The sequence below is a fragment of the Mobula hypostoma genome, chromosome X1 (genome assembly GCF_963921235.1).
Source record: "Mobula hypostoma chromosome X1, sMobHyp1.1, whole genome shotgun sequence".
Taxonomy (NCBI): Eukaryota; Metazoa; Chordata; class Chondrichthyes; order Myliobatiformes; family Myliobatidae; genus Mobula; species Mobula hypostoma.
In genome coordinates this window covers 18,742,843-18,756,473 of record NC_086128.1, presented here as the reverse complement: position 1 = coordinate 18,756,473, position 13,631 = coordinate 18,742,843, and the positions used below count along the sequence as shown (strand labels likewise).

Below are 13,631 nucleotides of genomic sequence, written 5' to 3'. Positions count from 1 at the left end.
TTTTATGACTCTGAGTTAGTTGATTGTGAACTTTTCTGTCATGTTGATCTCACATGTGTCTTGCCTGTGTGCTTCTCCCACAGTAACTCTTGCTTATATGTGCTTCTTATTAAACAGCTTGTCAAAGTCTCCATTAAAGAATTTAATTATTTTTCCACAGGGATAAAGAAGGGATTGATCACTTTAAGAAACGCACAATGCCATTCCAATTTCCATTCTCAGTTGGGGAGGCTGTCTTGTATGATAGCGTTTCTCCTCTATTTGAGGTCACCAACCCATATCCGTCTGAGAATGGTAATTCCAGTGTGGTAAAGAATGGATGCATGGATCCGAACTCAATCCTTGGAGCCATGATGAGCCAAGACAAAGCAGTGTACATCAGGCACCCAGCAGTGGAGCCCAAGTACTCCTTAAGTCGAATTGGCAGAGCAGTTGCCAGTGGATCAACAGTCAATGCACCATGTCTCCCAAATGGAGAGAAGAATGTAAAAGAGGAGGACCCCAGCATCAAGCAAGAAGATGACCTATTGTCCACATTGGATGACATGCTCCAAAGCGACAATGGCCTCCCTGATGTACTGGAGAGCTTGGCACCAGAAGACTTGGAGCTCATGCACTGGGTAGAGAGCACATTGAGCATGGACATGGAATGCCCCCTCAGTGACGTGCTGACAAATGACCAGGTTTTGTCTTATGTCCATGAATCACTAAAGAAGAAGGAGAGTTCACACCAACAATCTGGATTGCAAGAGAATTTAGGTACAGGGGATCAACTGCCTGAATGCTTGGGGATGTCACAGAGACAAGCCAACAGACCGCCTCCGATGGCACCATTGCACTTGCAACAGAACGTGCCATCAATTCCTCAACAGTCTTGCAAGGCAAGTTACTTGCCCCAAGAAGCAATGCAACCTTGTAGCCGAACACACAGCATGCCACAGCAGGACTTGCTTCAACAGCATTGGCCTCATTCTCTGCAGCAGCAGTATGCACAGACCTCTGGTCCCATGCAGCAACAATGCATCCAGCAGTACGGCCTTCATAAGCAGCCGGCTGTGAGACAGGACCCTCATTTGCAGCAGCACTTGCAGCCACCCGGTCAGCAACTGTCAATGCAGTATAACAACCAGCAGTCATACCATTATCCACAGCAGTCCAACAATTCAAGTCCGTCCTCAGTCACTGGACTAAACCCAGCTGCCACAATGAACTGCAGCAACAGCAACGGATACTTGAGAGCTGCACAGAGCTGTAGAGTTAACCTGCAGCAAAACACATCCCTATTTCATTCACCATCCAGTGCACCTCCCTGTGTTGCCTCTTCTCAACAGAGCAGATTTGATTTCAGTCATCCAAGCACTGCAGTAGCTAGTCATGGATATGAGAGTTACAATCAAGCAGGCTGGTTCCTGGGAGCAAACCAACCAAATGGGATGGCATTTCCACATTTCAGCTCCACAGCATCTCATGTGAGTGGGAAGAGTACGAACCTTCCTGCATTTCACCCGACACCGACAGTCCCATTGTCTAATGTGAACAAATACTCTCACTTACACCCCGAGGAACAAAATAGCTGGTGTGCCGTTGATTTGTACAAGGTAGGCCTGAGATTTTAACTTGGTTACCTCGCACTAATGTTCTTATCCGATGTTTCTTCTTTGCTTTTCATTGTCAGATCTGGAGCAGGTCCAGATGCAGTCCACACTGGAGAAAGATGAGGTAATAAGGCTAATTCTGTGCCCTGAGAACCCTACAGAGACAGAGCATTTTATACTCATTAATCAGAATCAGGTTTATTATCACCGGCATGTGACGTGAAATTTGTTAACTTAGCAGTAGCAGTTCAATGCAATACGTAATCTAGCAGAGAGAGAAAAAAATAATAAATTAAATAAAACAAAAATAAACAAGTAAATCAATTATGTATGTTGAATAGATTTTTAAAAATGTGCAAAAAACAGAAATACTGTATTTTAAAAAGTGAGGTAGTGTCCAAAGCTTCAATGTCCATTTAGGAATCGGATGGCAGAGGGGAAGAAGCTGTTCCTGAATCGCTGAGTGTGTGCCTTCAGGCTTTTGTACCTCCTACCTGATGGTAACAGTGAGAAAAGGGCATACTCTGGGTGCTGGAGGTCCTTAATAATGGACGTTGCCTTTCTGAGACACCGCTCCCTAAAGATGTCCTGGGTACTTTGTAGGCTAGTGCCCAAGGTGGAGCTGACTAGATTTACAACCTTCTGCAGCTTCTTTTGGTCCTGTGCAGTAGCCCCTCCATACCAGACAGTGATGCAGCCTGTCAGAATGCTCTCCATGGTACAACTATAGAAGTTTTTGAGTGTATTTGTTGACATGCCAAATCTCTTCAAACTCCTAATAAAATATAGCCGCTGCCTTGCCGCCTTCATAACCACACCGATATGTTGGGACCTGATTAGATCCTCAGAAATGTCGACACCAAGGAACTTGAAGCTGCTCACTCTCTCCACTTCTGATCCCTCTATGAGGATTGGTATGTGTTCCTTCATCTTACCCTTCCTGAAGTCCACAATCAGCTCTTTCGTCTTACTGATGTTGAGTGCCAGGTTGTTGCTGTGGCACCACTCCACTAGTTGGCATATCTCACTCCTGTACGTCCTCTTGTCACCACCTGAGATTCTACCAACAATGGTTGTATCGTCAGCAAATTTATAGATGGTATTTGAGCTATGCCTAGCCACAGAGTCATGGGTATAGAGAGAGTAGAGCTGTGGGCTAAGCACACACCCCTGAGGTGCACCAGTGTTGATCATCAGCGAGGAGGAGATGTTATCACCAATCCGCATAGATTGTGGTCTTCTGGTTAGGAAGTCGAGGATCCAATTGCAGAGGGAGGTACAGAGGCCCAGGTTCTGCAACTTTTCAATCAGGATTGTGGGAATGATGGTACTAAAAGCTGAGCTATAGTCAATGAACAGCATCCTGACGTAGGTGTTTGTGTTGTCTAGGTGGTCTAAAGCCGTGTGGAGAGCCATTGAGATTGCTAGTTTGTTGGCATGTATTTATATTTGTATATTCAAAGCAGTTCCACATTCTTTTGAAAATATACAATTCACTGGATGTTCAGGTAACTGAAACGTTTAGGATTGTGACTGATAGATTTATATTGGGCAAGGATATCAAAGATATTGCCAAATAAATGGAGTTAATATTGGGTCAGCCCTGAGTTGATTGGCAGAATGGAAGGGTAAATGGTCCACTCTTGTCCTGATGAAACATTTTTCCAACACTTTAAGATTTTTGAGATTGACCAGCGCCTATCAACTTCATCCAGCTACTACCTCTCAGTCTCCATGGGTTTGTTTGGACAGTGGTTATGTTGTGGTAAGCTACCTTGAATGATCATGAATCCTTTGTGCCAGGAAGGAGTTAGGAGACCTCAATTGCTCAGAGAGGTAGGAGTCCCTTGCTGATGTTTTAGGTGGTGGAAGAGTGATGCTTGGGTGAGGAACACTAAATGAGGCAATTCTTAAGGAAAGAGTTAACACATCAGAGGCAAGCATGAACTCTTCACTGAGTATAGTGATGAAATAAATTAGTGCTAAAGAGAATTGCTAATAAGTGTTGGCCTATTAACCCAATCCACTTCATCTCAAAATGGAAACTTTTGCAAAATCTGCTTGTTGATTTTGTAAAAAAAAAGACAATGAACTAGGAATTTATTATTATGCTGAAGATTGTGGTAACCAATTGTGGTGCCTATTCTGAAGAAATAATTTTTTACTTCCTCATTCTTGTTCTGTAAGATATACTGCATTTCCCCTTTCAATATGCAGTCTGTCAGTAGCTTTCACCTAGAACAACGTAACTTCCTCTTGTAAAACATTATGGCCCGATTTGGTGGGAGACAAAGCAATGAGATGCAACTGTGTAGACTGATTGTCTGTCACACATTTTGAAACACAGGGCCTTTCAACTTAGCCCTTGGAAAAGATCCTCCTGTACTGTACAGTGAATCAAAAGTTACGGTCCAATTGCAGCATTGCTGGGAATAGTCAATATTTCCTGGCCTTTACAGTGATATCCACACCTCGTGAATGAATAATAAGAATTCTCAAAGACATATATGAGGGTACACATGAAGAACAATCAGAAAGGTGTTGGGGCTCAAAAGGTTAAATGCACGATGACAAGTTGTGTAAATATGGTTTGTATTCCCTTGATCTCATACAGTTGGAGGTGGTGGACCAAATCAAACTCTTTGAAATAATTAAAGGATTTCAAAATGATCAGTAATCCAGAACTGCAGTGCAAGGAGATGCTCGCTTAAAATTAGTGGAAGTCCTCTTGGAAGTGAAATTAGGGAATAGCTTTTAGTGCACTGGTGTATAAAATGTAGAATTCACTCTGCTGCTTGGTGGTAGATGTTTGGATAACAACAGCAACGAATACATGAAGGCTGCACAGAGATGGACAGATTTTTATTGGACAAATCTTGCAACCTAGATGTCTGCTTTGGGTATTTTAATTGAGGTAAGGAAGAATTGTCATTGAGATGTTGAAACTCGTGATATTCCCACAAAACTTTTTTCCCCCCATAAAGAAGGCATCTTAGACAATATGCTGCTGTAACTGGTGTTTGGATAATTTTAATTCTGGTTGGGAGTCCTTGGTGGACCTGTCACAAGTGAACATGCTGGTGAGAGTTGATATGGATTTATGAAAGACTCATTTGATGGAGTTCTTTGATGGTGTAAATGGGTATGGTAGATATGGAGGAACCAGGGTATATGAAATATTCAGATTTTTGGATGATCTTCAGCAAGGTTCAAGACATTTGTTTGGCTAGCAAGGTTAGAACAGATGGAATTCAGAATCAGAACCAGATTTAATATCAATGGTGTATGTCATGAAATTTGTTAACTTAGCAGCAGCAATACAATGAAATACGTGATAAATATAGAAAAAAATAAATTGATTACAGTAAGTATATACAGTGTCTATAAAAATTATGCACCCCCCACCCCCCCTCCCCTGGAAGTTTTCATGTTTTATTGTTTTACTACATTGAATCAGTGGATTTAATTTGGCTTTTTTTTTGACACTGATCAACAGATAAGGACTCTTTTGTGTCAAAGTGAAACAGATCTGTACAAAGTGATCTAAATTAATTACAAATATAAAACACAAAATAATTGATTGCATAAGTATTCACCCCTTTAACATGACACACCAAGTAATCACTGGTGCAGCCAATTGGTTTGAGAAGTCACATAATGAGTTAAATGGAGATTACCATGTGCAGTCAAGGTGTTTCAAATGATTGAAGTAAACATACACCTGTATCTGGAAGGTCCAACTGCTGGTGAATCAGTATCCTGGCAAAAACTATATGATGAAGGCAAAACAACACTAAGCAAATCTGTGTAAAGGTTATTGAAAAGCACAAGTCAGGAGATGGATACAAGAAAATTTCCAAGTCACTGAATATCCTTTGGAGTACAGTTAAGTTAATCATCAAGAAATGGAAAGAATATGGCACAGATATTTAAAAGCCTAGAGCAGGCCATCCTCAAAAACTGAGTGACCAAGAAGAGGCTAGTGAGGGAGGCCACCAAGAGACCTATGAACTCTGGAGGAGTTACAAGCTTCAGTGGTTGAGATGGGAGAGACTGCACATACAACAACTGTTGCCCGGGTGCTTCATCAGTTGCAGCATTATGGGAGAGTGGCAAAGAGAAAGCCATTGTTGGGAAAAAAAACTAACATGAAATCTCAGTTAGAGTTTGCCAGAAGCATGTGAGAGACTCTGAAGTCAGCTGGAAGAAGGTTCTATGGTCTGATGAAACCAAAATTAGGCCTTTTGGCCATCAGACTAAACCCTGACGAAGGGTCTCGGCCTGAAACGTCGACTGCACCTCTTCCTACAGATGCTGCCTGGCCTGCTGCGTTCACCAGCAACTTTGATGTGTGTTGCGAGACTAAATGCTATGTTTGTTTGGCATAAGCCAAACACCAACATCATCAAAAACATACCATCCCTACCGTGAAGCATAGTGGTGGCTGCATCATGCTGTGGGGATGCTTCACTGTAGCAGGCCCTGGAAGGCTTATGAATGTAGAGGGTAAAATGAATGCAGCAAAATACAGGTTAATCCTGGAGAAAAACCTCATGCAATCTGCAAGAGAACTGTGACTTGGGAGAAGATTTGTTTCCCAGCAAGACAGTGACCCCAAGCATAAAGCCAAAGCTACACACGAATGGCTTAAAAAACGACAAAGTTAATGTCTTCGAGTGGCCAACTCAGTCCAGACCTCAATCCAATTGAGAATTTGTGGCTGGACTTGAAAAGGACTGTTCACTCATGAGCCCCTTGCAATCTGACAGAGCTTGAGCAGTTTTGTAAAGAAGAATGGGGGAAAATTGCAGTGTCCAGATGTGCAAAGCTGATAGAGACCTATCTGCACAGACTCAAGGCTGTAATTGCTGCTAAGTACTGACTGAAGGGGCTGAATACTAATGCAGTCAATTATTTTGTGTTTTGTATGTGTAATTAATTTAGATCACTTTGTAGAGATCTGTTTTAACTTTGACACAAAAGAGTCTTTATCTGTTGATCAGTGTCAAAAAATAGCCAAATTAAATCCCCTGTGATTCAATATTGTAATACAATAACATATGAAAACTTCCAATGGGGGGGTGGTGAGTTGTTTTTATAGGCACTGTATATGTATATCAAATAGTTCAATTTAAAATAGTGCAAAATCAGAGGGGAAAAAAGTGAGCAGTGTTTATGGGTTCAATGTCCATTTAGAAATCAGATGACAGGGGAAGAAGCTGTTCCTGAATCGCTGAATGTGTGCCTTCAGGCCTCTGTGCCTCCTTCCTGATGGTAACAGTGAGAAGAGGGCATGTCCTGGGTGATGAGGGTCCTTAATAATGGATGCCACCTTTCTAAAGAACCTTTCTGTTCCTTGAAGATGTCCCGGATATTACAGAGGTTAGTACCCATGATGGAGCTGACTAATTCTACAACTCTCTGTAGTTTCTTAGAATCCTATGCAGTAGCCCCCCTCCCCCTCCCCACATACCAGACAGTGATGCAGCCTGTCAGAATACTCTCTGCGGTACAACTAGAGGTTTTCCAGTGTTTTTGATAACAACTTAAATCTCCTCAGACTCCTAATGAAATATAGCTACTATCTTGCTTTCTCTGTAACTGCACTGATATGCTGGGACCAGGTTAGATCCTCAGAGATCTTGACACCCAGGAACTTGAAGTTGCTCCCTCTCTTCACCTCTAATCCATCTGTGAGGATTGGTTCATGTTCCCCCGTCTTACCCTTCCTGAAGTCCATAATCAACTCTTTGGTCTTACTGACATTGAGTGCCAGGTTGTTGCTGTGATACTGCTCAACTACCTGGTATATCTCGCTCCTGGACATCCTCTCATGTCCATCTGAGATTCTGCCAACAAAGGTTGTATCCTCTGAATATTTATAGATGGCATTTGAGCTGTGCCTAGCGACAGAGTCATGGGTGTAGACAGAGTAGAGCAGTGGGCTAAGCACACACCCCTGAGGTGCGCCAGTGTTGATAGTCAGCGAGGAGGAGTTATTATTACCTTGACGTACAGAAGCCCTGGTTCTGTAGCTTTTTGATCAGCCCTGTCAGACTGATGGTATTAAATGCTGAGCTATAGTCAACAAACAGTATCCTGACATGGGTGTTTGTATTATCCAGGAGATCTAAGGCCATGTGAAGAGCCATTGAGATTGTGTCTGCTGTAGACCTATTGTGGTGATAGGCAAATTGTAGTGGGTCCAGGTCCTTACTGAGGCAGGAGTTCATTCTAGCCATGACCGACCTCTCAAAGCATTTCATCATCATGGTGTGAGTGCTACTGGATGACAGTCGTTAAGGCAGTTTGCACTACTCTTGTTGGGCACTGATATAATTGTTGCCCTTTTGAAACAGGTGGGAACTTCCAACCATAACAGTGAGTGGTTGAAAATGTCTTTGAATACACCCACCTGTTGGTTGGGATAAGTTTTCAGAGCCTTCCTAGGTACTCTAGTGGGGTCTGTACTCATTCCAGTACTGTACTCATGTTAGTTGAAAACTAATTAGTGGTCAGAAAACAAAGTGAGAATAAGCAAATTATTCTCAGGTTGTTAGATTGTGACCTGTGGGGTCTGCAAGGATAGGTGCTTGGGCCCTACTAGTTCACAGGCCATACCAACAATTTTACTAAGGGGACCCAGTGTCATATTTGTAACTTTGATAATAAACTAGACAGAGTTGTCAGTATAGAGGAGGATGTAAAGGGCTTTAAGGATGTGGGCAAGCTGAGTGAGTGAGAAGATGGCAGATGGGAGACAATGTGGAAATATGTTAAATCAAGCACTTTGGGGCACATAATAGAAAAGCAAAGCATTTGTTAAATGGTGAGAAAATAAGTAATATTGATGTTCAGGAAGGCCTTGGTGTGCTTGTACTCAAAATACAGAAAGCTAACAACAGGTGAAATAAATGGCTTGTAACCCTTTATTACAAGACGGTTTGAATATAGGAATAAGGAAGTCTTACTACAATTGTCTAGGCTGTGGTGAGATCACAACTGGGACATTCTGCACGATTTTGGTCTGCTTACATAAGGAAGAATGTATTGGTTTAGAGAGAAGTACAACAAATAGCTACTGGATTGATTTCAGAAATGGTGGGTTTACAGTACGAGGAATGAGAGAGCAAACTGGACTGTATTCTTTAACATTTGGAGGAATGGGAGGAGATTTCATTAAAACTTACAAGATTCTTGAAAGACCTGGCAGTCTGGATTCAGGGAAGATGGCTCCCCTGACTGAAGTGACTAGGACTACGTCACAGTTTGACTATAATGGGTAGAGCTTTGGTCCAAGAGAAAGAGGGGATTTTTTAATCAGAGGGTGGTGAATCTTTGGAATTCTGTACCCCAGATGGCTATAGGGGCTTTGTCATTGTGTTCATTCAAAATTGCCGTCACAGGGTTTCAAGGTGAGTACATAAGTCACCAAGGCATAGAAGCCTATGGGCTAAGTGTTAGTAATGGCAGTAGCATGATTGGGTATTTGATGGTTGGCATGGACATGGTGATCCCATGAATGAGCTTCTATGTTGTATTGTAGATTTCTGCATAAAACAGAAATCGAGACTTTGACCATAAGACATGCTGTAGGAGCAGCATTAGGCCATTCAGCCTATCGAATCTGCTCTGTCATTCAATCATGCCTGATTTCCTATCTCTCTCATCTCCATTCTCCTGCCTTCTCCCTGTAACCTTTGACGTCTTGACTAGTCAAGAGCTTATCAACCTCCTCTTTAAATAGACCCAATAACTAGGCATCCACAGCTGTATGTAAAAATGAATTTAACAGATTCACTACCCTTTGGCTATAGAAATTCCTCCTCATCTCTGTTCTAAATAGATGTCCCTCTGCCCTCTGATCCTAGACTTCCCCCACTATAGGAAACATTCTGTGCATATCCACTCTTTCGTAGCATTTCAACATACAATAGGTTTCAATGAGATCCCCTCCCATTCTATTAAACTCCAGTGAGTACAGGCTCAAAGCCATCATATGTTAACCCTTTCATTCCTAAAATCATTCTCGTGAACCTTCTCTGGACCCTCTCCAATGTCAGCACATCTTTTCACAGAAAAGGTGCCCAAACTGCTCACAATACTCCAAGTGTGGTTTGACCAATGCCTTATGAAGCCTCAGCATTACATCCTTGTTTTTATATTCTAGTTCTTATATTCTAGTTCTCGAGAATTGAATGCTAACATTGTATTTGCTTCCTTACCACTGACACAACCTGCAAGTTAACCTCTAGGGAATCCTAAACAAGCACTTCCAAGTCCCTTTGTACCTCTGATTTTTGAATTTTTTCCCCATTTAGAAAATAGTCTATGCTTTTGATCCTCCTACCAAAGTGCATGACCATACACTTACCGACACTATATTCCATCTGCCACTTCATTGTCCATTTTCCTAATCTGTCTAAATCCTCCTGCAGACTCCCTGCTTCCTTAGTACTAGCTGCCCCTCCACCTACCTTTGTATCATCCGCAAACTTGGTCACAAAACCAGCAATACCATCATCCAAATCATTGCTGTATAACGTAAAAAGAAGTGGTCCCAACACTGACCCCTGCAGAACACCACTAGTCACCAGCAGCCAATCAGAAAAGGCTCCCTTATTCCCACTCACTCCCACTCTGCCTTCTGCCAGTCAGTCAATCTTCTATCCATGCTAGTATCTTTCCTGTAATACCATGGACTCTTATCTTGCTTGCAGCCTCACGTGTGGCACCTTGTCAAAGGCCTTTTGAAAATCCAAGTTAGCAACTCTTCTTTATCCATCCTGCCTATTCCTCAAAGAATTCCAACAGATTTGTCAGGCAAGATTTTCCCTAAGGAAACCATGCTGACATTTGTCTGTCTTATCATCTGCCTCCAATTACGCTGAAACCTCATCCTTAACAAAGGATTCCAACAATTTCCCAACCACTGAAGTCAGGCTAACTGGATTATTATTTCCTTTCTTCTGCCTTCCTCTCTTCTTAAAGACTGGATTGACATTTGCAATTTTCCAGTCCTCCAGACCATTCCAGAATTAAGTGATTCTTGAAAGATCATCACTAATGCCTTCACGATTTCTTCAACTACCTTCAGACCTTTCAGCTTCCTAAGCACCTTCTCCTTATTAATAGCAATGACACTCACTTCTGCCACCTGACACTCTGGCATACTGCTGGTGTCTGCCACAGTGAATACTGAAGCAAAGTACTTATTAAGTTCGCCCTCCATTTCTTTATCCCTCATTACTACTTTTCCAACATTACTTTACAGTAGTCTGATATCCACTCTCGCCTCTTTTTGACTCTTTATATATCTGAAAAAGCATGTTGTATCCTCTTTAATATTTTTGGCTAACTTACCTTCATATTTCATTTTTTTTCTCTTAATGACTTGTTTTACTTGCCTTCTGTTGGTTTTTAAAAGCTTCCCAGTCCACTAACTTCCCACTAATTTTTGATGTATTCTATTCCCTCTATCTTTCCTTTTATATTGTTTCTTACTTCCCTTGTTGGCCACAGTTGCGTCTTCATGCCTTCAGAATACTTCTTTTACATGTATCTATCCTGTGCTTTCTGAATTGCTTCCAGAAACTCCAGCCATTGCCGTTCTGCCATCATCCCTGCTCGTGTTCCCTTCCTGTCATCTTTGGCCATCTCCTATCTCATGCCTCTGTAATTCCCTTTACTCCACTGTAATAATGATATATCTAAACTATAGCTTCTCTTTCTCAATCTCAATGGCTCTCCACACGGCTTTAGACCACCCTGACAACACAAACACCTATGTCAGGATGCTGTTCATTGTCTATAGCTCAGCATTTAATACCATCATTCCCACAATCCTGATTGAGAACTTTCAGAACCTGGGCATCTGTACCTCCCTCTGCAATTGGATCCTCGACTTCCGAACCGGAAGACCACAGTCTGTGCGGATTGGTGATAACATATCCTCCTCACAGACGTTCAACACTGGTGCACCCCAGGGGTGTGTGCTTAGTCCACTGCTCTACTCTGTATCTACACATGACTGTATGGCTAAGCATAGCTCAAATATCATCTATATACTTGCTGACGATACAGGTGGTGACGAGAGGGCGTACAGGAGTGAGATATGCCAACTAGTGGAATGGTGCTGCAGTAACAACCTGGCACTCAATGTCAGTAAGACGAAAGAGCTGACTGTGGACTTCAGGCAGGGTAAGACGAAGGAACACATACCAATCCTCATAGAGGGATCAGAAGTGGAGAGAGTGAGCAGTTTCAAGTTCCTGGGTGTCAAGATCTCTGAGGATCTAACCTGGCCCCAACATATCGATGTAGTTATAAAGAAGGCAAGACAGCAGCTATACTTTATTAGGAGTTTGAAGAGATTTGGCATGTCAACAAATACACTCAAAAACTTCTATAGATGTACCATGGAGAGCATTCTGACAGGCAGCATCACTGTCTGGTATGGAGGGGCTACTGCACAGGACCGAAAGAAGCTGCAGAAGGTTGTAAATCTAGTCAGCTCCATCTTGGGCAATAGCCTACAAATGTACCCAGGACATCTTTAGGGAGTGGTGTCTCAGAAAGGCAGCGTCCATTATTAAGGACCTCCAGCACCCAGGGCATGCCCTTTTCTCACTGTTACCATCAGGTAGGAGATACAGAAGCCTGAAGGCACACACTCAGTGATTCAGGAACAGCTTCTTCCCCTCTGCCATCTGATTCCTGAATGGACATTGAACACTTGGACACCACCTCACTTTTTTTAATATACAGTGTTTCTGTTTTTTGCATGTTTTTATTTAAACCTATTCAATACACATATACTGTAATTGATTTACTGATAATTGTTTTTATTTTATTTTTTCTCTCTTCTAGATTATGTATTGCATTGAACTGCTGCTGCTGCTGCTAAGTTAACAAATTTCACATCACATGCCGGTGATAATAAACCTGATTCTGATTCTTTCTCAAACTGCAGGGTGAATTCTATCACATTATGATCATTGTCTCCTAAGGGTTCCTTTATCTTGAGCTCCCGAATGAAATCTGTGAATAAAGCTGGAAAGTGATGCTGAGGTCAAAGATCTGTCACGATTTATTTGAATGGCAGAACAAGCTCAAGGGGCTGAATGGCCTGCATCTTGCTCATTCTTCAAATCCATCGAACTGCCTATGACAGGAAAAGTACACCACTAGGGTCTAGGGCTGTGAGGGAGATAAGTCACACATGGAAAAGAGATTGTTCGGGCAGAACACATTGTCATTTCCATAGAACTTGATTTAATAAAGGTCAGTTGTAAATGGGTTAATGGTTCCTTTAAAATAAGAGTTATTTCAATCTGAGTTCCAGCTGGGACTTCTCTCATCCCCTGAGTCAGAAGGTTGTAAGTTTTGAGTCCCAGTCTGAAAACATTAAGTATCGAGCTTCTGCCTGTTACTGAGAGAGTGCTGCATTGTTGGAGCTAATGTCTTTCTTGCCTTTTTTGGAGAAAACTCTACTTTGCCAAAAACAGATACACTGTTCATTTACCTTGTTGCTGTTTGTTTGATTTTACTCTGCATGAAGTGGCTGTCAAGTTTGTTTACATAATGAAGCACTAAACTTCCTAGCAGCCAATTGTACGTGAAGAGCTTGCAGACATTTCTGCAAATGCGTAATATTAAGTTCTTTTAATTCACCGTGCTGAGGATCTCTTTGTGTTTTCCGTCATGGGCTTGAGAGAAGAGAAACACTGACCTTAATACCTCTCAGCGCTTGTAGGGACTTGTCCAGTACTCTGACACAATTATCTGCTTGCCACTGCATTGCCAGCCAGTACAGTCAGCCCTCCTTATCCACGAGTTCCGCATGCGCAAATTCAACCAACCGCGAATCGAGAAAACCTGGAAGTGCTCTTCCAGCACTTGTTGTTTGAACATGTACAGATTTTTTTTTTCTTGTCATTATTCCCCAAGCAATACAATATAACAACTATTTTACATAGCATTTACATTGTATTAGGTATAAGTAATCTAGAGATGATTTAAAGTATACGGGAGGAT

General features: G+C 42.0%; 1 protein-coding gene across 3 annotated transcripts in view; it reads left to right on the top strand.

Moving 5' to 3' along the window:
• LOC134340478 (aryl hydrocarbon receptor-like) overlaps nt 1–13,631 on the top strand; it is a 169,469-nt gene that overhangs the window by 110,176 nt on the left and 45,662 nt on the right. For all 3 annotated transcript variants that reach the window (XM_063037788.1, XM_063037787.1, XM_063037789.1), the window contains exon 10: nt 161–1,598. In XM_063037788.1, coding sequence (XP_062893858.1) covers nt 161–1,598 — 1,438 coding nt within the window. The remainder of the gene's footprint in view (nt 1–160; nt 1,599–13,631) is intronic.